The sequence below is a fragment of the Ascoidea rubescens genome (assembly GCF_001661345.1).
Source record: "Ascoidea rubescens DSM 1968 unplaced genomic scaffold ASCRUscaffold_20, whole genome shotgun sequence".
Lineage (NCBI taxonomy): Eukaryota > Fungi > Ascomycota > Saccharomycetes > Ascoideales > Ascoideaceae > Ascoidea > Ascoidea rubescens.
In genome coordinates this window covers 185,563-204,405 of record NW_017962932.1, presented here as the reverse complement: position 1 = coordinate 204,405, position 18,843 = coordinate 185,563, and the positions used below count along the sequence as shown (strand labels likewise).

The window sequence follows — 18,843 nt, the reverse complement described above, 5'->3', positions numbered from 1 at the left end:
TGTGAAATATCAATGATATGGGAAAAAAATCTTATTATTTTTTACTTGGGTATTATTATTATTCACTTTTTTAATTTTTTTTTTCTATTTTTTTGGCTGCTTTTTTTGCTTTTTAAATTACAAATTGTCTTTATACATTTTTACTTTACCTAATTTCTTTTTTAAATTTATTTCTTAACTCTTTTTGTCAACTTTATACAAAACAAAACTTATAAATGGACTATTATTGAACGAATTTTGCTTTTTACAATAAAAAATGTAATTTTTTTTACAAAATTTTGTGTTTTCCAAAGTAATTCTAAGACAACAATTCATGGAAATGCATTAGATTCTCTGTAAACTAAATGAGATAATATAGATGAACATAAATAAAGTAAAATGAGGTAAATAGCTTTGAATTAACGACAGAAATGATAAAAATACACCATAAATAGAAAACATCAAATGATAAAACAAAAAAAACACACAGAACTAAGACAGATAAGAAATTGAAATATTCATGCAGCGAGATAAAAATCAACAAAATAACAACAATTCTAACAAAACAGGCTAAAAAACACAATAGAAAAGAACAGAAAGGACAGAAAAGCAAACCAAAAAATAGATAAAGTAGATAAAAATATACCAAAAAAAAGATCAAATTACAAATCGATTTATTTGGAGGAGTCAATTTTGCAATTTCTGGAGCCCATTAAACCATAGAAATATGGTACACTAGTGTTGGGGCTGATGCTGTTGGGAAAAAGATTGTGATTTCTGTTTTCTTCAAAGATGATGGGATTCAATAGAGTCTTGTTATTAGAAGGAGCAAAACTCTTATTTAAAGGATATTTGGATTCAGAGACCTGATTTTGGTTTTGGTTTTTAATTTGGTCAGCAAAGGAGGTATTGCAAGATGAGCTAGAGACCACAATGTTATCAGGAGTGGGAATAATAGGTTTAGGATTGAGAGCTGAAGAAGTGTTGAAATCTAGGAGGCTATTTGGGAGATTGATATTGTTTTCTTTAAGGATGTCTTTATAGTAGTTTTTGTCGTCTAAACCATCTAAAATTGTGTTATTTGAATCAATTGCACCATACTCAAGAAAATCGCTTGGAGCTAGGGGAGTGAATTGATTTGGAGTAGAAGGAGGAGTGCTTGGGTTATAGTTTGAGTAATAGTTTGAAGTTGTTATACTGTTGAGACTATTTGTATGGTTATGGTTATGGTTATAGTTGTTGTTATTGGAGTGAGTATTTGAGTTGTTTTTATTGTTGGAATGATTACTAAAAGGGTTTCTAAATTGAACAGCAGCAGTGTTGTATTTTTTCATGGGAGGAGTATCACTATTATTTCTTGTATGAATAAAACTGAATAAGTTTTTTCTTAGGGAGTTATAAGCCTTTGATTCTACAGAAGTCGTGGGATTTAGATCAGAGGAGGAGTTTGAGTTTGGGTCTTGGTTGGAATTCACAGAGTTTGCATAGATGTAATCATCATAAAATTCGTTATTTTCTCGATGGCTATTGAGAAAATTGGTAATGTAATTGGAAAGGTAATTATAATAAATCAACTGTACTAGTAGAATTAAATCTAAAACGGATATTGAGATATAATAATAATCAATAAAGGTCAAGTTACGGTTGATGTTAAATGTAAAATCTTTATACGAGAATAAAGAGATGAATAAATTTGAACAAATGGATAAAAATAAAAAGATCTTTGAAAGAGAAATTGTATTTTTTTGATTATAATTCTTAAGAATTTGAAATAATCTTGCCATGAAGAAAGAAAAAATGGATAAATAAGTAAGAATTAATATGTTTTTATACAACTGATAAAATAATTCATCGTTACTATTATCATTATCACCATGTTTATTCTTTTTATTGAAAAGAGAAATCAAATCAAAGGAGTCTTTGGGTATTGGATAAGCATTTGACATGGTAGGTAGAGTTGAAAAAGTTATGATATTAGGTATTAAAAAGCTTTTTTTTATTTCAAAATTTTTTTTATAATTGTTATTCTGGTTATTGGTATTGGTAGCATTATTATTATTATTATTATTATTATTATTGTAGTGATTATTGTTGATATGGTTATTAGGAATATTTTTAGTTTTGTATTTTGGGATATAACAATACTTGTAATATATGAATTGGTATACCAAGATAATGTCTAGTACAAGGTAGTAAGACAATAGAACTAAATCGATAAACAAATGGAATTTTTTATTTCTATCATCATTATGATCATTATCCTTGTGTTTATTTTTATTGAAAGATATTATATCATTTATAAATTGGTTATTGTAAAGTAGCTGACTATCGGAGTTATGAATATTTTTGCTTATACTATCCAATTTATAAGTTAAAATGAATATAAATAAAGAAAAAAAATCATATAATAACCAAAAAATCAAGTAAAGAAAGGATATTGAATTAATATTTTTATTTTTATCTCTTGAAAATTTGGAAATTTGGAAAATTTTGCAAAAAAATTTAGAGAATAAAGAGACATTAAGATTTTTCAATAAAACTTTTAATAGGACTAATAGCCTAAAAAAATTATCTATCAATATGGATAGACCCATTATGAATTATTGCTATTATTGTTTGACAGAAATATTATGATTTTAAACGAGCCCAAAAAACACAATCCAAAAAAAGAAAAAAAAAAGTTTTGAAAAATGGGTGAGAAGAAAAGAGAAGGAAAAGAAAGAGTATAAATAGTTGAAAATTTGCAACAGCCAAAGATATGCTGTTGATGTGTTTGATTCAGGTTGCAGATAATGATCATTGTTGCACTTTGTTGAATGGGATTCGTTTCTGTTTGAGGTTTAGGTTCTGTGAAGTTTTACAGCTCCATGTTCATTTGATATTGGGTCTGGAATAGGCTTTGATTGTTAAATCAAATAGACTTCTTTTCATTAGCGGCCATAAAGATAAGACACAAACCCGAATCTGGGCTGCAGATTCGGAGCTGGTCTGCAAAAACGACCACAGCAAGCACCAGCCTGCTAGCCCAGCCACGTCCCCTACTTCTTCTTTAACAGACGTTGCAAAAGCACTAGAATATGCTGTTTGTTTCCCCGGGCATTGCTCTTGAGACTCTAGAAGCTGTTTTCCTCAGCACTCAAAGAGATTGACACTCAAAATGCTCTGTGCGCCAGTGACCACTGCAACGGGTGGCCGGTGACGACGGGCAACCGTCCTTCGAAAGTCGAGAACTCGTGCTTGAACATGCCTGTTTCAGCCAGGTTCGTGCGCCACACTTTACCGGAAATATACGCACTCAGCTGTGCTGCTGCGCTGCAGACGCTGACCCGGCACGATAAGATAAGATAAGATAAGCTAAGCGAGCAGGAGATTGGAGAGCGATTAACTTTGGGTTAGAAAAACGAGATATATAGCGATCAGGAGCACGAGTAGGGAGTAGAGGAGTATATGAGTAAACGAATAGTACAATATCATTTAACTTTTCGGAGTGTTTGTTAAAATCATTTGCACTTTCAAACAACTTTTAAACAGACTGATAAAATAAACAACAATAAAAAGTAACTATGAACTATTATTAAGATATTAAAGATAAACAAAATCAACGAAAAAACCCGTCATGTCATTCAACAAAGAAGCAACAAACATACAAAAAACCTTCAAAACCATTATCAATTCCAATTACCAATTTCAGTTAATAATATCCAATCAATAAATGTCAGATAAATGACTTTGATAGCTTATATATATGTAAATATATATATTGTAGAATTAATTATTTTCATTTTTATAATTGTCAATATCATTAGAAAAATTTAACCTTTTTTTTTTTTTTTCTTGATTTTTGAAAAAATTAGAATAAAAATTAACCGAAAAGTCAATATAATAAAATATAAAAGAAGATAACTGAAAAATAATTAAATAGAATGGAGGGTATCATACTATACTATAAGTGATAAAAATAAAAATAATAACAATAAAAATAATAACAATAAAAATAATACTAATAATTATAATAATAATAATAATAATAATAATAATAATAATAATTTTTTTAAGAAAAATGAAAACAACCTTAAAAATTACTCATAATTCAAATAAAATAAAAAAGTTAAGAAATATACTAAGAAATGTACTAATAATTTAAAAGAAAGTTGAAAGAAAGTTGAATTTAAAAGAGTTTAAATGATCATAAATTAAAAGTGTCAACAAATTTCTATACTATTAATGAATTGTTTTTCTTTTTTTTTCTTTTATTTTTTTTATGAAAAATGAGTTGAAAGATAAAAAAATAGATGCCAACCTTTAGAATAAAAATTTAAATTTCTTTAGTTATAATAATAGGAATAGTATAAGTATTTAAGTCAATTAGTATTTAGTAATCGAGTTAATGACAGAATTGAAGGTTTTATGATTTCAATTTCATTATTATCAGTGATGAGATTATGTTTTTCTTCGATGATTGAATTTAAGGATAAATTCAAAGCGGGTTGAGGTAATGAAGGAGTATTAAAGGAGCTACTAGTAGTAGTGTTTGTAGAAATATTAGTGATATTAGTGATATTAGTAATATTAGTAGTGTTATTATGAGAATGGGAATGGGAATGAGAATCAGAAATATTTGATGTAAAAGAGTCTAGATATTTCATTCTTTGAAGAATTTCATCTTCGGATTTATTCGGTAATAGAATACTTAATTCGATAAAATTCAAGTTATTTTTTTCTCTTGTAATTATCAATTCATCTTCTTCAGACAACCAATGGTCATTAAGGAGTAAAGAGAAAGGGGAAGAAGAGGATGAAGGTAGAGAAGATGGAGACAGCGAAGAAGATAATGAAGAAGAAGAAGATAACGAGTTGAAACTGAACCTCGAGCCCGGTGGCGAAGAAGTTGCTGAAGAAGCTGAAGAAGAAGCGGATGAAAAAGAGTTATTAATATTAGAAGTGTTAGAAATGTTGTTATTTGTAGTAAAATAGCTATCGCTATTTGATAAAGAAGAAAAGGAAGTTTTGGGGCTAGGATTTGAGAAATAATACGAGTTATTCCAATTATTATTCTGAGTATGATTATGATTATGATTATGCGTATGTGTATGCGTATGACTCGAGTTTGTGTTATTAGAAGAGATTGTTTGATAGTTTGAAAGTAGAGTTGAGTTTAAACTTGGTAAAGAATAGTTTAAAGATTCAGTGCTACTATTTGAATTAATTAAAGAGAATTTCTTTAGATTGAGACTTGAAGAGGAGTCTGATCTACTTAGAGCGCTTAAACCAGCAATGGCGCCATTAAAGAGGTTGTCTTTAATGATGGGTTTGTTGTTGTGATTATAGCCATGGTTGTAGGCATAATTGAATTGAAAGTTCAGATTAGAGGAGTTAGTAGAGTTAGTAGAGTTAGTAGAATTAGTAGTGTTAGTAGTGTTAGTAGTGTTAGCGTTAACGCTGGGATTGTTTTGGTGGGTGAGGTGGTTAAGATGGTTGAGGTGGTTAAGGTGGTTGAGATGATTTAGGTGGTTGAGATGGTTGAGATTATTCTGCGATTTTAGAGTGCCAGATTTTAATCTTCTCCATCTAAATTGACAGGCATTTGGAGTTCTGGTTGTGAAATGAGTTGAAATTTCTTTCCAGCCCAATTTCTGATCTTCTTTCAAGTGTCTTAGTAAGATGTCATCTTGGGGATCCCAGGAGGAAGGAGTTCTGGTTAATTTTGTTGAGCAATTATGAATGGTTTTGGAGATTTTGTGATCTTTTTCGATAATGGACATTTTAGTTGTATAGTTAAGTTGAAAGGATAAGAAGTAGCAAAGATATCAAAGATATTGAAGATATTGAAGATATTGAAGATATTGAAGGTATTGAAGATGTTGAAGATGTTGAAGATATTGAGGATGATGAGGGGGGTAGATACATTCAAAAGGAAAAGGAAAAAGGAAAAAAATAGGTTTATATTAAGTATAATATAGTGACTTATATTATATACTGAAGCAATGTGGCGTTATAATATAGAATGCGATGGAGGATATGATATAGGATGGTGGGAGGAATCGAAGCAATATCGAGAAGATTGAAAAATTTGATCGAAGATTCAGGAGATATATTAACGTAAGAGGAGAGCAAGGGATGAGATGTAGAGAGAAGAAGAAGAGGTGGAGGCGAGTAGAATAGAGTGGAAGAAGATATAATTGATCTGACAGTATCAGATATGATAAGCTGGAGCAGATGTATAAATAAGGGAAGAATAGAATAAGATATATAAAGGAGAGGGAAAAAAAAAAGAGGACAAGAGAAGAGCAGAGCAGAGCAGAGCAGAGATGGGATGGTTCATTAATTGGGAACTATTGGGCAATATCAAGTAAAGAGGTATTGGGAGAGGTGTTGAGAGAAGAAATGGAAGTGGATAAGTTATGGGAGTATTGATTTAATGTTATTGTGTTTAAGGTGATTAAGAGATTGATTGTTACAAAATTACAATAAAAATTTGCCTGTTTTTAAAGAACTAATTAATTAATATTATTTGATCTAAAAAAACCTGTTAGAAAGGAAGTCAAAACTATAAAGAATGGGTTTAATTAAACACAGTCCTAGAAACAAAAAGACAATGTATGGGAGCTTGAAATTTGAGAATGCGTTTATGATGATATAAAACCACGAAGGTTTTGAGTGAGATCAAAGATTTCACAAATTATTTATTAGTCGATAATAAAGACGAGGTATCACCCATAGAGGGAGTTTGACGACTCAGGTCAATAGGGGAGGGGTGGAAGCAGAGACAGAGCCAGCAACAGGAGAAGCAGAAGCAACAGAAGCAGAAGCAGCAAAGGCAGAAGCAGAAGTACTCCGGGCAGCAGCCTGGAGATCCGATGCCTCGATCTTCGAAGGTATTTCCAGCAGAAATGTAGGAGCGAGAATTGTCGAGCGTCGAATATCGCCTGGCTTCAGAGATTGGCCACTTTGACCACTTTGACTATCAAATGGTGTCAGAACGAGCTGCTATGTGAAGCAACACCAGACAAATGCCAAAGGCGTTCCACACTACGAGCTCTTCAACACCAGCAAACGAATGGTTGTTTTGATGCATTCGGCTGAGATCAAACAATTCCACAAGAGAATTATCGTGTAATAGAATGCTCCACAGGGTAGTTTCAAGATCTGATCTGCCTCCTCCCAGGCTCCAGACTCCTTTTCTCGCCCTTGTCTGCCGCTTTTCCCGCGCAGCTGTTCCAGCACGTTTGTTCCTCTGTGCTGCTCCTGCTGCTCCTGCTTCTCGTCCTCCACGCACCCCCAACCCCTCCTCTTCTTTGTGACTCAGAAAAAGGGGTTGCGGGTTGCTGCTTGAGCGCGCCGTCCTGCGCATACCGACGTTGTCCCGCGCACAGCTTGCCTTGAATCAGTCCAGGTTGACACAATTTTCACTGTGCGCCATCGCCCTGCACGCGCCCTGATTGGTCCGCTGTCCACCGGCGGTTTACACGCCGAGCCGCGCAAATGCTGCGGATGCTCTTTCCGGATAGTGTTCGTCCTGCAGCTTACAGACCGTGGCTGTCTACCGGAGCACGGATCTGCTCTGGTTTTTTTTTCGTTTGGCAAATATACAGTATCGAGATACACTCATAGACAGTAATATATAGAGATACTGCATCTATATTATCATCCAGCTCATACATCCAGAGATGTTCCAGATACAACTCAACAGAGAATAGCCTTTAAAAATCGCAAGCAAGACACATTTGCTTCCTACTTTTTGCTCTTGGTAGCTTCATGCTCTTGTTCAATGCTGTGTCGCCAGCCAGATGGGGCTCCTGCACTGTGAAAATAGAAGGAGATCGTTTCTTTAGTTTTTCAGGCTGATGGCTTTCAATTACTGCCTCATCTTTCTTATGTTTCTGTTTATTTGTTTTATTTTCCTTTTTTTTAATTGAAGATGTCAAATGTTCTATCTGATGATGAATACAAACATAATTCTGTTTGCTCTTTTTCCAAAAGAAAAGATTTTTCTCAGGTTTTTCTAAAGGAATTTAGCCAAATCATCAATAATGATACCTCATTTAATGAAAAAAATAAACTTAATTGTAATACACAAGCTGATACCTCTGATGATAATAATGATAATGTTTTTAATAATCGTTTTGAAGATTTCGATCTTGATTTCTTGAATGATTCAAATTTTATTAAAAAAAGCTCAATTATTAATCTGGAAAATGATAATCCTAATCCTAATCTTATTAATATTAATACTAATACTAATACTAATACTAATACTAATACTAATACTATTACCAATAATAATAACATTAATAATATTACTAAAACTGATAAAAATAATATTAATAATCACAATAATAACCACAATGATAGTTATAAAAAAAAAGAGATATCAAACGAAATTAAAGAACTAAACAACATAATCAAAAATGAAATTGACATCGACATAAACTCTTTCAACATAAAAACTGATGCCTTTTTCTCAAACGAAGACTTAAATACAAACTTCTACAGAAATAACTCTCATCTAATAATCAAAAATGACATTTTTAAAAAATCACAATCAAAAATAGAATACAAAAATAACCTCTACAAACCTTTAAACCAACTCTTCCCTCCTCCACTATCAAAACCACAGATCATTCAAAAGATAACCAAACATCTACATATAATCAAACCTCTACTAAACACTTCCAAATCCAATAAATCTACCTCCCTATTCTATAACAATGCTCTAAAAATTAAATCAAACTCAACCCACTCAACTTTAAACATAAAAGACTACCAATCAATAGACTTTTCCAAATTTTCCTGTGGCTATTTCGGCACAAAAAGACAAGCTGTCATATCAAATATAATTAAAAACCACTTTAATGACAACCTAATCAAAACTGCTAAGCACAATTCATTAGTCTCCTTCTTAGGCATTGACTCCTTCAACCTCTTTGTATTAACCCCAGAAATTGCTACAAGATTTATAATGGAAGACTTTAACATAAATATAGATAAAGCATATCAAGTCCTACTCGATACAAACAATTACGGCTATTACGTAATGGACGAGTTTTCAGTTCTAAAACGGCACAATCGATCTGATGTTTTAAACTACTTGAACGATATCGATATCGATATCGATATCAATTCCAGCAACATAAAAATTGACAACAATAATGGTACTAAAAACAAATCTAATATAAATAAAAACAAGCGAAAGCAAAACTCCTTTCTTGAATCAATCACTTCTCTATCCGATGATGAAATCGAATTCACAACACAAAAACCTGTTAAAAAACATTCAAAATCACTGAATATAGATTTGGGTATTGATGATGATGATAGTATTGATATCGATATAGATGATTGGAAACAAATCAAAAAAATTAAAAAATCAACTTAAAGACAAAAAAAAGACTTCTACAATTTCTCTTTTTTTTACTTTCTATCTCAATTTGTATACTAATACCTGTTCATCCATTCTCTTTTTTTTTATTTGTAATTTTAACAAAAAAACAGCTTTTTAATTTAAATTTTATATATGCGTTTGTATGTACAATAACGCGATCATGCATTTATTAGAATCCGGATTTGTGGATTCAATTTTTTTTCAATTTTTTTAACAAAATATTATTGGGCTTGATAATTGAGTTTTCATTTGCTGTAAATTAGTTGATCTTTCTATTGATTTATGATTCAAAATGTTGAAACACACTTTAAGATCTTACAATAAATCTTTGAGATTGAATAATTTTTTGCGTGTATCTTTGAAAATTAATGAACCATCGTTAATATCCTCTTCAAATTTTTTTAACAATTCATTACCATCGATTCCTTCTTTCTCTTCTTCAAATTATACTAAAAGATTTAACAGTACTGATAGCAAGAATACTAATCTCAATAGTGATGAAAAGGAAAACATAAAGTATATTAAATTAAACGAAGAAAACGATCCTGAAAAGGATGCTTTCTTTCAATACACCTGGGGTTATTGGTTGAAAAATGATAAACAAGAAAAGGAAAAAAGAATTACAACATTTTCGTTCCCTGGCACAGCAAAATTACTTGAAGATTTATACTCAGCAATCAAAGAAAATAAAAATCCTGAAACCTTAGAATCGCCAGTTTTAAACCCTGACAATACAATTACATTGAAGCAAAATATCATACCAGATGTTCTTGGAAGCTTAAAGGACTCAAATGAATCTCTTTCAATCAGAACAATGTCAAGTCACCATGAGGGCAAACATCACAGGATTTATAAAATTGATTTAAATACTGGAAAATCATTAATTTTAAGAATTCCTTATAAAATCGATAGTGATTTTGCGATTTCCAGAAAAGTTGACAGCGAAGTTGCTACTATGGATTTTGCGAGATTAAAATTAGGGTTAAATGTTCCCAGAGTTTTAAGTTATTCATCACATGAAATAAATCCATTAAGAACACCATATATATTAATGGAATATATTGAGGGGGATTTATTAATGAAAAAATGGTATCCAAATATTGAAGATGAAGAAGTAAATTCCAGGGAGAAATTAAACGAGGTTATTGATATTTTAGGGAATTTTCAACATAAATTGAATTCAATTGAATTTAATCAATTTGGATCAATTTATTTTTATAAGGATGTTGATATCAATTTAAGAGAAAGAGGAGAACCATATAATGAAGAAAAACCAGATGAACTGTTATTTAAAAATAGATGGAGAATTGGGCCATCAGTTGAAAGAAATTTTTTCCGAAATAAAAAATTAGTTTCAAGTGATGTTTATAAAATTTATTCGGGGCCATGGAAAATTGATGAACCATATAAGATTGTGGATGATTCATGTAATATTGAGATTGAAAATATTCGAAATAGATTAAGTTTAAGCAAATCTGAGGCTAGTATTGAAAATGAGAAATTATTGAATAATTCAATTGAGGTTTTAGAAAAACTTAAAAAAATTGCGCCAAATTTGATCGACAACAAATCGAAAACAATACCTAAAATAGAAAAGTTATTTAAGGGGAGGTTGTATAGTGGTGATATTGATCCATTAAATGTTATAATAAAAGAGAAAGGGGATGGCGAAATTGAGCCATATTTTGTTGATTTTGAGCATTTTACTATTAAACCATTTATATTCACAAACAATCCATTGTTTATTAGACATGAGGGAATGAAAATCTTTGATTTAAATCAACTTGGAATTGAGCTAGATAAATTGAGCGAATTAGATAAGAGAATTTATAAAGATTTTTACAAAAAGACTAGAAATGAACATTTATGGGAAAAAAAAGTAAATGAATTAGATAAAGATTTAATTTATTACACTGCGCCAGTTATTAATGAATTAAAAAGTCCATACATTAAATTGATTAATAAGAAAACCGATGAGGATATTCTTGATGTTGAGGAATCATTAATTAAGATTGCAACATATTGGAAGAACTTTTTGGATAGCAAATTGGCTAAAGAGATTGAAGAAGGAAATGACGAATGTCCTATTAAATGGGAAAGACAAGAAGTTGAAGAGTTTTATGAAGACTATGAAAACTATAAAAACAAATTAATCGAGAATCCATTTGCGATTGATGGAGGATGGGTTCCAAGACACACATTTGAGACTTATTTCGCAAAGGGAATCATTAATAAAGAAGGAGACGATTACGTTGTAAACAGCAATAAGTTGATGGAAGTGATTTAAACTGGAAGGTCTGCTAATCTATCACGTAGAAAAATTCAGGGTTATCATTTGCAATGCATTTGCTTTCTTTTTGTAAATAGTAGATAGATTGTTCATAACTTATATTCCTAAAATACTTAAATTTATTGATTGTAGAAAAGTGTGGGTGCAATGCAGAACCCGCGGGAACACACTTCTACATGCATGATTGTAAAAGAGGTGCCCTTGAAGAAAAAACGTGTGCTCCACAAACCCAAATGGTGTTGAGGTGTTTAACTGGAGTCAAGTGAAGAGTTCCAAAGAGATGGTTTTAATGGTATCAAGATCAAGCTACGATTTCAACATTGTCGAGGTTGCAAGAGATAAACATTCAAGTTTAACTCAAGACAATAATAGAGTAAAATGGAATTACTATAGAAGATAACAAAAAAAGGGGACTTGATAAAAAAATAAAGTAAAAAAAGATAACCACAAAGTTTCAGAGAATAAAAATCGAGAAATTAAAGATAAGCTCGAGAAAAAATTTTGAAAATAAAAACACCACCATAAGACAAAGAAAATCATAACAAAATAAAACAATGATAAGAAAATGCTAGCAAATTCAAAAATCAACGATTTAATGAATAAGTGTAGCTCGAAGAGGATTTGACTTCGCCATTGGGCCCGTAAAACCATGCTTTCTTGGTAATACAGTCAGGACCACAACAGCCGCAAGAGCTGTGATGAGTTGTGTCGGTCAATTTATCCTGCATTATTAGAGTAGGGTGGTGGGATGTAATTGAAGGTATAGGAATCAATGGCTGCTTTGGAATATATATTTCATTTTTAATCTGTTGGATTCTACTGCTTTCCATTTTGATTGAGATTGCACAGGAATGAAAACGAGTTGTAGGACGAGCTGTAGGACAAGTTGCAAAACAAAAAAACAATGAACAAGTGTTGCGAGAAACAAAGTAATGTCGACAAGCTGGAGGACATGAAAAGAGTGAAGAAACTGGGGTCAATTTATATAAAAAGCCCTCAAACAAAAATAAAAAGTCAGTTATCCATTATGATGATACACACAGTTTGCTGAGGCCAGAAGATGCAAATTTCCATCCAGTGAAGAGTGTGAAGTTTCTCTGTTCCAAAAATAAACTCGTCCTTTTTTGGGCCAGGCGCACAGCTCTTTCTTTTTGTGTTCGGCCCAGCAGTTCTCGGCGCTGGTTGGACAGGGCCGCCGTGCTGGAAGGGCCCTCAGGCCTGGCCAACGGGGGCAGCCCACGAGGAGGCCTCTCAAGCCTCTGCACACGCGGGCGGCGCGGAGCAACACAGCGGTCGGGCCAACGAACGCCGGCGTCTGGAGCCAGACCCGTTTTGATGGGCCTGGGTCTCCTGGGCTCGAGCTGATTGGTATTGTAAACAGCTGTTCCTGAGCCTGTTTGCCATTAACAGTAAAAGAATGATTCTTATTATGTAGCTAAGTAATTGCACCAGTTTTAATCATTTGGGCGATTGTCAGCGTGCAATTATTCCAATACGCTGATTTAGGTTGGACTGCTAACTCAGTTGTTTGAGCAATCAGCGGCTTTTGTTAATTCGGGCCACAACTCTAAGAGCTTTATTGGTTTTGGGTGTCAAGAGAACCTGTTAGTAAACATGGGGATCGAGTTTTTATGGAAATATATTTTCCTTTCAATATGGTTTCCTCACACATACCTGACTCTCAAGCCTTTCGTTTACGAAAGGCGAAAATTTTATAGCTTGTTTGCACCAGGCTGATCCACCTTCACTTTTCCCAGACCTATCCATGAGTTTGTTAGTAAACCACTTTAAACACTTACCACCTCAGCTCAAGATCATAAAAAATCTACTCACATTATTAAAGAGACACCTTCATTCCAACATTTTGTCGCTTTTTAAACATTTAACTCATATTAGTAAACTTGTATAATGTTAACTTGTTCTTCTATTTTGCTTTTTTTACAGTTCTTGTAGCTATTTGACCTGGTTTCCAACTTACTTAACCACTCAATTTCATTATAAATCATATTAATTTCTTTTTTTTCTGATGCTCGAATTCTAGAATAAATTCTCGAAAGTAGGCTTATACAATTCTCATCTTCAAAATCAACAATTATATCCATAAAATTTCGTGTCCATCTTAAAATAACGGGAAATTTGGTATAACTGTGGTTTAAAGAATCTTCTATAATTATTCTTAAGACTTTTGTTTTTATACTGGCTTTACACTTTACCGATAAAATAAGATTGATTACGGTCTCATTCACTTCAAACATACTTGAGAATTTTTTAACCTCCTATTAGTTTAATATTAGTAAAATAATAATCAAAAAAAAATCAAAAGCTTTAAATTAACCTTATTCTGTAATCTTAAGATAAAAATAACTTACTAATATCAATGTCTCAATGGTTTCCCAATTGCTCAATTTCAATTCTATTTCAAACTGAAATAAAACTACCTGAGAATAACATGCTTTCCAAAAGTTCTTGTCTTCAACTTGATCAATATCATCAATAATCAAACTATCTTCACAATCTTCCGAGATCAAATTAGTTAGATGTTTGTTAAGTTTTTCTTTTAGATTTATGACATTTTCCCGATTTTCTTTTAAAGAATCCATTTTATCAACTAAATTATTCTCTTGTGAGATTAAACAATTAAAACAAATTATCCTTAACAAACAAGTACGAATATACCAAACCTCTAATTTCTTGTATCTCCCTTTGTCTGTATCTCCTTTAATCAAATTTTCAATCTAAACCAATAAAAACAAATATTGTTAATTAAAAACATCTTTTATAAGATAATCAAAAATTAAAAACAAAAAAAAAGGTCCTTCATACTTGAATTGCCTTTGTGGATAAAATCAATCCTTCTTTATAAAATTTACTTTGGTAACATTTGTTTGCCAAATTGTACCCATTACAAATTAACCATTCAAGTTCATCAACCGATAATATCTGTTTTTTCAACTGTTCAATCTCGATTTTATCTTGATCATAAAGTATATTTGGAGAAATTTTATTGAAACTTTTCTTAATAAAATTATAACATTCAGTATATAATTCACCACAAGTTTTCATGTATTTTATTTTTAAATCAATATTATTGCATTTGCTAATATCATTAATTATCAACTGGATAGTGCATCGCAATGCCACAGGAACCAAAATCTCGTCTGAAAATTCAGCTTTATCATCCATTTTAGTTAAAACATTAACCATTCCCTCAATTGCAACAGTTGAATTTGAATAGTTTCTTGCTTCAACAATACAAGATAGTAAAACCGAAATATGATTCTCTGTTTTATTTTCAAAAATCAATTTGATTGTGTTCATAGCATTTTTGTTATCGTTTTCTGATATGTAAACCTTAAACATTATGTATAAGGATAGTAAATGTATCTTGTCTCTATCAACCATTTTATTATAGATTTCTTTGATTTTATCAAAATTCTTCATTTCAAAATAGCAATTTAAAATTGATCTTTGAATTTTTCCAACGTCTTCAGAAAAATCATGTTCAGATAATACAAATCTATGAAGTGCAAAATAAAACCATTCAATTGATAAAGAATACTTTTTAGATTTCATAAGTTTTTTACCATTATTCCAAAATAAAGTAATCAAAGCAGATGAACATTTTTTTGATAATGGTGATGCAAACCGTTTTTCGGCAGAACTCAAAATTTTTTGGATATGTTCAATCTGAAAACTATCGCTATTTTCACCATCAGTAATATTTAGGTCAATATTTTGAATATCAAATTGAATTGAAGATATGATCCAAATTTTTGATGTCAAACAAACTTCCAAAAAATCATGATTCTTGAATGGATCTAATTTATTTTGAAAAACGTAGTCTAAACATTTAATTGAAGAAATGGGATTATTTTTAGAATAATCATTTAATATGGCAATAACTTGATTAAAATTATCATTTTTTGAAATTGAAACTGACATAATCATTTTCATTAAAGTTTGCTCAGCTATAATATTAGTATTGGTAGCATTATCCTTACGCTTATTATTGTTAGTATTTTTATCAATTTTCAAAGAGTTTTCAAAATTTAAAATTTGTAAAAATAATTTAAATGGTTCAATTTTGTTTGGGTATAATTGTTCAAGAATTGAAATATAAGATTTTGCATCATTGAAAAATCTTAAATTAATTAAAGATTGACATAATAATAAAAGTGTTTTAAATTTTAATTCCAAGTGAATAATTTTTGGATTAAAAACAATTGGTAAATTCAAATATTGAATGGCAACTTTTAAGAAATAAACAGATTCAGTTAATATTAATTTGTCATCATCATCATCATCATCATCATCATCATCATCATCATTTTTCTCGATCTCATTTGAATTTTCAAATTTATTGTTATTTTTAATGTTGTTGTTGCTATTGATTATTTTATCTAAATGCGTGAAACAAGAATTATATATAAATCTGGCAAATTCAATAATTGAATTGTTTTGATTTTGAAGAGTGGAGTAATTGTTTAAAATATTTGCTTTTTTTTCATAATATTTAGCTAATTCAAAATCTTTTAAATTGATATTTAATCTCATATCCATAATTAGTAATTCAATTTTCATCGAATTAAATTCCTTTTTGAAATCGTTCAATTGTGTATCATCAGAGACAGAGAGGTCATTATTACTATTATTATAGATAGGTTTATTCTCATTGCTTATAAAATTAGCTTCAATATCACTTGTTATTAGATCAGTTATATCCTGAATTTTTTTAGATAGGGTTAATTGGTTTTCGTCGACAAATAAATTAAAAACCTTCAAAAAGCACTTCAAAGATCTCAATTTATTTGAAAAAGTTGGATTTAATCCATCAAATATGTTAAACAAGACTGCGGCAAAATATTTTACCTGGCATAACTGAATGTAAACATTTTTTTCGTCACGGTTGTGTCCAGGGGTTTTAAGATCTTCATTATCAAAGTCTCTCAAGGATATGGTTAAAGAATTCCATAGCTTGGAGGCAGTCATCTCTAAGGACAAAACTACTGAATTATCAAGATTTTTATATTGGTGGTTATTAATAGCATCCTGGACTTTATCCTCAATTGATGATGATTCTTGTAAGTTGAAAACTACATTCTTCTCTTGATGTTTCCTGTGAGGGTTTTTAACTTCAGCCTTTCTGATTGATCTCTCAATTGATTCGGATAGAGGCAAAAGAGCAATTATTCGTTGGCAAATGGATATCAATGAGTCGTTGTCATTAACCAACTTCTGTTTGGAATCCAAGATTTTTATGATGGTAGTGGAGGCGTCTAATTTTGATGATTAGTTGATAATTCACCTCTTGTGGAGATAAATTAAAAAAAGAAAACAGTCAATTGCCTACCAATAAACTCATTCAATGTAGCTTGAACACTTGATATCACTTCCATGTTGAATTTTAGTTATCAGCGTTTAGAATAGCACAAAATCAGCGATTATCTCCCAGAGCTTAAGAAATTGTGATAGATGAAAGTAAAAAGCAGCAACTACACTTTTAAGCTTGGTGATGTTTTCTCCATTCGTTAGTCACGTTTCTTCTCAGTGCGTACATCCTTACATCTGGGTAAATTTTCGATATCTATGCGTCTCTATGTATAGTACGGTTTAAAGTAAATACACGTTTTGTGTCTGTTTGTTGAAAGATGATTCGTCTTATTAACGTTAGCCAGGAGAAAGAAGAAGGGGCATTTATATTTCCCTTTCTTGTATACGTGGCAGCGTTCGGTTATATTGGTAAGTCACCAAGAATTAGTATAGTAATTAGAGTCTTGGGCTTTTGCATTAGTTTTCCAAAATATATGTGGTGGTAGAGCAGAGAAAAGATGAGAAAAACAGGGGTCATAAGAATAAGGAACAGAATGAGTATTTGAATAATGATGATGATAATATAAATTGTCATTTTCAATTTTTTTGATTTCATCTATACTTTTGTTTTCACTTATACCAAATGATTCTTGGTTTATGCCATTGATTAATTTCTCACATTTAAATTTTGAACCAAGAGCTGATTCTTCAACAGAGCTTAGTACGGAAAAATCAATAAGATTTATATTAGCAGATGTGAGAATAAAATATTCCATTGGATTTTTATTTGACATTTGGTTTTGAGTTTCTTTTGGTTTGTTTTCTGAATCTAGAAAAGGAACTGGCTCTGGAACGAAAATAGGTGATGGTAAGGTTGATGATAATGAATTTTTTTGATATTTTTTGTTTTGATTGATTTGAGGAGTAACAAATGGTGATATCATTGGATGGTCTAAAAACTCAAATTCCTCTTCAATAGATTTATTATCGTCTTTTTCATTTTGATTTACCTCTTTGTTTGTATGTGGTTGATTTTTTGTTTCATCAAAGGTGTTCTGGTTGCTTTTGTTTAAAGAATGGTGTGTTTGACCTTTTGGCAATGTATGATCTTCTAATATGCTCATACAATTCAAAACCACATCTTTTAATTCGGAATTTGATAGTAAAGATAGATTATCTTTGGAAATTTGAACAGCCATTGTTATCTTAGGAGTAAATGTTTGAATTTGAATAAATATTGCAATGCGTGCAATAATAATAATAATAAAGTAAGATATTGGCTGGTTGAGTAATCAGAAAAAAAATAAAGCACAAAAACCTCCTTTATATTACATCCTACTCTAAACGTCAATAAAATTATTGCTACTGCTTCCAGCTTAAAGTTTATGTTCTCTCATGCATCCTGATTTACTTATTTGCTGGATCGATGAGCACCGAGATTTGCCGATGCCGCCTTTATCCGCTGTGATCATTTAACAATAGATCACATGACCAGTTAAGTTTGCATTGGGTTTGTGGTGTACAAAAGAAAAGCTTATTGTAGAAAGGGTTGCGATTTCACTCTCCATACAGACCATCTCTGTGATATTTTTCTCTCTTTAGCTTTTCTGCAGTTTCAACAGTATAAACTTCTTACTGCTGAATACAGATTTGACTTCAGCCGAGAATAACTTACAACTGATATTGTTTGAAATATATTGAATCTGTAGAGAATAGAGATCGGAAATATTTATTAAATTCCTTTTATTGATAATTTCAAAAAATGCATATGAAACTGTTACCGCAGTTTACTTGATCACGAAACTAAATCCTTTATTGATGCTTTGTGTATTGATATTCCTGACAACAACCTATTCTACTATGAGATTTCAAATTATTTCAA

The 18,843-nt window shown here is 31.0% G+C and overlaps 9 protein-coding genes across 9 annotated transcripts; 2 read left to right on the top strand and 7 right to left on the bottom strand.

Annotated features, from left to right (window-relative positions):
* Positions 1-466: 466 nt before the first annotated feature.
* ASCRUDRAFT_78125 (uncharacterized protein) lies at positions 467-1,726 on the bottom strand. The gene has a single exon (XM_020194143.1). It carries the CDS (start codon positions 1,311-1,313, stop codon positions 654-656), a length of 660 nt encoding a protein of 219 aa, XP_020044524.1. The 5' UTR covers positions 1,314-1,726; the 3' UTR covers positions 467-653.
* A 2,614-nt stretch (positions 1,727-4,340) lies between these two features.
* Positions 4,341-5,741, bottom strand: DOT6 (Dot6p; the record flags this gene model as incomplete). The annotated part of the gene is made up of 1 exon (XM_020188600.1): positions 4,341-5,741. One exon carries the CDS (start codon positions 5,739-5,741, stop codon positions 4,341-4,343), a length of 1,401 nt encoding a protein of 466 aa, XP_020044523.1.
* Positions 5,742-7,627: 1,886 nt separating this feature from the next.
* Positions 7,628-9,504, top strand: ASCRUDRAFT_128755 (restriction of telomere capping 4 family protein). Its single transcript, XM_020188996.1, has one exon. The coding sequence runs from the start codon at positions 7,898-7,900 to the stop codon at positions 9,353-9,355; it is 1,458 nt and encodes a 485-aa protein (XP_020044522.1). The 5' UTR covers positions 7,628-7,897; the 3' UTR covers positions 9,356-9,504.
* Positions 9,505-9,653: 149 nt separating this feature from the next.
* On the top strand, positions 9,654-11,648 carry AIM9 (Aim9p; the record flags this gene model as incomplete). The annotated part of the gene is made up of 1 exon (XM_020190953.1): positions 9,654-11,648. The coding sequence occupies one exon, from the start codon at positions 9,654-9,656 to the stop codon at positions 11,646-11,648; it is 1,995 nt and encodes a 664-aa protein (XP_020044521.1).
* Positions 11,649-11,755: 107 nt separating this feature from the next.
* ASCRUDRAFT_78122 (uncharacterized protein) lies at positions 11,756-12,713 on the bottom strand. The gene has a single exon (XM_020194142.1). It carries the CDS (start codon positions 12,479-12,481, stop codon positions 12,236-12,238), a length of 246 nt encoding a protein of 81 aa, XP_020044520.1. The 5' UTR covers positions 12,482-12,713; the 3' UTR covers positions 11,756-12,235.
* Positions 12,714-13,106: 393 nt separating this feature from the next.
* Positions 13,107-14,117, bottom strand: ASCRUDRAFT_128752 (uncharacterized protein). Its single transcript, XM_020188995.1, has 5 exons — positions 14,021-14,117; positions 13,630-13,907; positions 13,485-13,521; positions 13,326-13,410; positions 13,107-13,225 (listed from the first exon to the last, which is right to left on the bottom strand). The coding sequence occupies exons 2-5, from the start codon at positions 13,904-13,906 to the stop codon at positions 13,172-13,174; spliced, it is 453 nt and encodes a 150-aa protein (XP_020044519.1). The 5' UTR covers position 13,907; positions 14,021-14,117; the 3' UTR covers positions 13,107-13,171.
* ASCRUDRAFT_78121 (uncharacterized protein) lies at positions 13,794-14,685 on the bottom strand. The gene has a single exon (XM_020194141.1). It carries the CDS (start codon positions 14,249-14,251, stop codon positions 13,988-13,990), a length of 264 nt encoding a protein of 87 aa, XP_020044518.1. The 5' UTR covers positions 14,252-14,685; the 3' UTR covers positions 13,794-13,987.
* ASCRUDRAFT_78111 (SPO22/ZIP4 family meiosis protein) lies at positions 14,044-17,136 on the bottom strand. The gene has a single exon (XM_020194140.1). The coding sequence runs from the start codon at positions 16,638-16,640 to the stop codon at positions 14,469-14,471; it is 2,172 nt and encodes a 723-aa protein (XP_020044517.1). The 5' UTR covers positions 16,641-17,136; the 3' UTR covers positions 14,044-14,468.
* A 31-nt stretch (positions 17,137-17,167) lies between these two features.
* ASCRUDRAFT_78110 (uncharacterized protein) lies at positions 17,168-18,211 on the bottom strand. The gene has a single exon (XM_020194139.1). The coding sequence runs from the start codon at positions 18,158-18,160 to the stop codon at positions 17,396-17,398; it is 765 nt and encodes a 254-aa protein (XP_020044516.1). The 5' UTR covers positions 18,161-18,211; the 3' UTR covers positions 17,168-17,395.
* Positions 18,212-18,843: the final 632 nt, after the last annotated feature.